The 3,695-nt window shown below is 33.4% G+C and overlaps 1 protein-coding gene across 1 annotated transcript in view; it reads left to right on the top strand.

The window, feature by feature from the left end:
- Positions 1 to 3,454, top strand: part of LOC105815781 (glutamate receptor ionotropic, kainate 2) — a 293,383-nt gene extending 289,929 nt beyond the window's left edge. Inside the window, exon 9 of the mRNA XM_012651025.1 lies at positions 2,791 to 3,454. Coding sequence (XP_012506479.1) covers positions 2,791 to 2,955 — 165 coding nt within the window. The 3' untranslated portion in view covers positions 2,956 to 3,454. The remainder of the gene's footprint in view (positions 1 to 2,790) is intronic.
- The last annotated feature ends 241 nt before the right edge of the window (positions 3,455 to 3,695 follow it).

The following is a 3,695-nucleotide window of genomic DNA, read 5'->3' as shown; positions in this document are numbered from 1 at the left end:
TATCTAATCAATTCTTCTGTTAAATGTTTCAACAGAGAGCCAAGACTAAGTTACCTCAAGACTATGTATTCCTCCCTATTTTGGAGTCAGATTTTTCCATTTCTACAGTGTTGTCATCATCATCATCTTCATCATCATTATCATCATGTTCTTAATAAGTACATCTAATAGTAGGTATTAAGCAACAACAAACATTGTGTCCATATGCTGGCAATCAGGTGCCACATAAATCCTTTAATAGAAATATAATTCATCAATTTCAGAATTCTATAATCTAAAATAGAATAAATAATGCATGGCAGTGACTCTGTAGTTAATGGGGAATTCATGAGCAGCATTTAATCATCATCCATTACGAATGCTAATAAATTAATATTTTTACTAATTTAATGTTTTTAAACAAATGCTAAAGTTTTGCCTAATTTAATTGGATAACTTGTAGCAATATATATTTCTAAGTTTTTACATCTGAAAACCATTTTTTAGTAATTGAAGTATGAAAATTGTTAAGTAAGAATTAAAATATTAGGGTTATATGTAGCTATTGTTGTTAATTCAGTCAACGCTTAAAGAGCTCGTATATAGAAGCACTACCACGAGAACCTGATCTCTGCTCTTCACAATTCAATGAGAGTCATACCTAGAAGACTAGAGGCCAGACAGAAACACAGGATAATGAGGGCAAAATACTGAGAGGATACAACAAAGTCAAGTGCCTGGTAAATTGGAAAGGACTTCCTAATTAAGTTAAAATGTGTCATGTCCTGTGATGTAAAGGATAAAGTTGGGTTGATGCGAAGGATGAAAGAACTCAGCAGAGTACCAGAGCAAGGAGTGGCAAAGCAGAAAAGTCATGGCGGTCCAAGCAATAATGGATGTGTAGAGAAAGTGGGGGGCGAGTGTGGGAAAGATGAAGGTAGGGAGAGGGGGAGAGGCCTGAATCAGATAAGTCATGATGGAAAAAATAGGAGATTTGGATTTGACCTATTTCCTAGAAAAGAAAATGCTATTAATAATTGATGTTCTTAAAAATAGATTATCCTATCATCCTGGTAATTGTGAGCCTTCAGGGAGAATGGGTAGACTTAGAGTTAGGAAGACCACTATGGAAAGGTTGTAAGGAACCCATCAAAGAGAAATGAGGATAGAGCTACAGATGGACAGGAATGTAGTAGAACCATGTCAAATTCCCAAAACTGGGTATCAGGATATCCTGCTGAGTCACAGATATGAGCTGCAGAGAGTCAATTACCCTCTTTCTGAATCAGCTTCTCTGACACATAGATGCCTCATTAATTCAAAGTATTAATTTTAGTGTCACAAAAGATTTACCACGCAAAGTATTTTTTCAAATTGACATATAAAATTACATGTATTTTTCATAAACAACATGATGTTTTGAAGCATATATACATTATGGAAATGGTTAAATCTAGCTAATTAACAAATGCTATACTTCACATAGTTATCTTTTTTGTAGTGACTATTAACATTCACTCTCAGTAATTATTAAGAATACAATATGTCATCATTAATTATAGTCATCATGCTGTAGAATAGATCTCTTGAACATTTTCCTCCTATGCAACTGTAAATATGTACCCAAAACAGTAAGACACTTACATGATATTAATTATTTTATCCTGTATTCTTTTGCAATTAGCCTAAGTTGATAATCAATAAAGCAACTAAAATACAAATAAGTCTTCACATGCATATATGATTAGGTTTATTTCATTATGTTTTCATATTACGTTACAGAATTGTGTAAATTTTTTATACTTGTCCACATTTTTTGTCTATAGTTTTGCTTCTTGCATAGAAAGAGCCCAAGTATCAGTCCTCTGAGTTTCAACTACAATATGCAGTTGGTTCATGAATCTGATTTATATGGAACTAACACACATGTATCTCAGTCAGGCTGGGACAGAGGCTAAGAAAATTTTATTTCATATATATGATTCTGTAACATGAATTTTGAGAAGCTGTGATAATGAGCCTGTGATATACAAAATTTCTTTCAAATCTATTTCCAATGACATGCGAATTAAGAAAAAATATTTATATGGTCATTTTTTTTCCTCACGGAATATATTACTTATCAGCTCTCAGTTATCAAGCTAATGTCAAAAAAGTTAGTATTTGTTCATAGATGTTTAACATGCTATAATTTGTCATTTCATGATTAAGTCATATTTGTTTCTAATCACCGTCAATGTTTTATAGGCATAATCACAAAAATGATATAATGAAATAGCAGAAAATATGTCTTCCATATTTTTATGTCTTGCTGTGCGAGTGCTATTTTTGTTTTGAGATGCACAATGAAGAATCAATGTTTAAAGAAAGTTTGTATATGTCATGTTGTGACCTGGAAAGTAGTATATTTCTTCTTTTTTTACATTTCAAGAATGGATTTCTGGTATAGACTTGTATATGTTTATATTTTCATGTTAAAGTAGGTTTCTATTCCATTCTAATCAATTTTACATAATGTCATCAGCAAATCTTATTCAATATATACATGTAAGATACACATTACTAGTTGGCAGTTCATTTCAGTATCAAGTGGAGATTTTCTTTTAACTAGCCCACTTTGACAAAATATTTTACTTATCATGTGCTGTGTATTAAAATTTGTAGCAATTTGTTATAATCTTTATAATGAAATTTTTTAAACCTTCAAGGATGCTATTTTGACAAGTCTGTTGAGCCTGATTTTAATATTGATTCTGGACAGTTGCAGTTGATCTGTTTGGTAATATTCAATTTTTCTGTGTTATTCTGCAGAGGTCCTTCTGTAGTGCCATGGTAGAAGAACTGAGGATGTCCCTGAAGTGCCAGCGTCGATTAAAACATAAGCCACAGGCCCCCGTTATTGTGAAAACAGAAGAAGTTATCAACATGCACACATTTAACGACAGAAGGTTGCCAGGTAAAGAAACCATGGCATAAAGCTGGGAGGCCAAACACCCAAGCACAAACTGTCGTCTTTTTTCCAAACAATTTAGCGAGAATGTTTCCTGTGGAAATATGCAACCTGTGCAAAATAAAATGAGTTACCTCATGCCGCTGTGTCTATGAACTAGAGACTCTTGTGATCTAAGCAGTTTCAATGATCAGACTTGATTTACAAGCATCATGGATCAACTAAATTACACGGGGTTACACTGTTTATCATGGGTTCCTCCCTTCTTCTGAGAGAATGTTACATGCGCATTTTGTGGCTGGTTTCAAATGCAGTCCAGTGAGAAATTACAGGTTCCTTTTGAAGCCCAACTGTTGCCAGGAGATGGAATATCAATGCTCAACAGGGTAACCAGTAAAAAAGTCATTAAGAATAAAAATACTTGGAATCAGCAAAAACTGTAGTGTTACAAGAAACAGTACAGTCTTCTGAACACCCAGATAATAGAGGTGATGATGTTACTAGCCCCCAACTACTCAGTATAATTGTCGTCTGAATAGACAATATGTGTTTATAGAATGTGAAACAGATGTAATGCAAAACAAATCTGAATTCCATGGCAAGTGGAATATAAAGCAAATCTTCATCAGTTATTTTCTTTCTTTTCTTTTCTTTCTTTGACAGTCTGTGTCACTGATTGAGATAGAAATGTCAATTACCAAGGCAATAATGTTTTTCTTAAATTCACTGAGGCAGGAGATTGAACATGCAACTCTACCAGATCCCT

This window comes from Propithecus coquereli, unplaced genomic scaffold (genome assembly GCF_000956105.1).
Source record: "Propithecus coquereli isolate 6110/MARCELLA unplaced genomic scaffold, Pcoq_1.0 Scaffold345, whole genome shotgun sequence".
NCBI classification, from domain to species: Eukaryota; Metazoa; Chordata; class Mammalia; order Primates; family Indriidae; genus Propithecus; species Propithecus coquereli.
The sequence above is the reverse complement of the archived record's forward strand: the minus strand, read 5'-3'. Positions and strand labels throughout refer to the sequence as shown.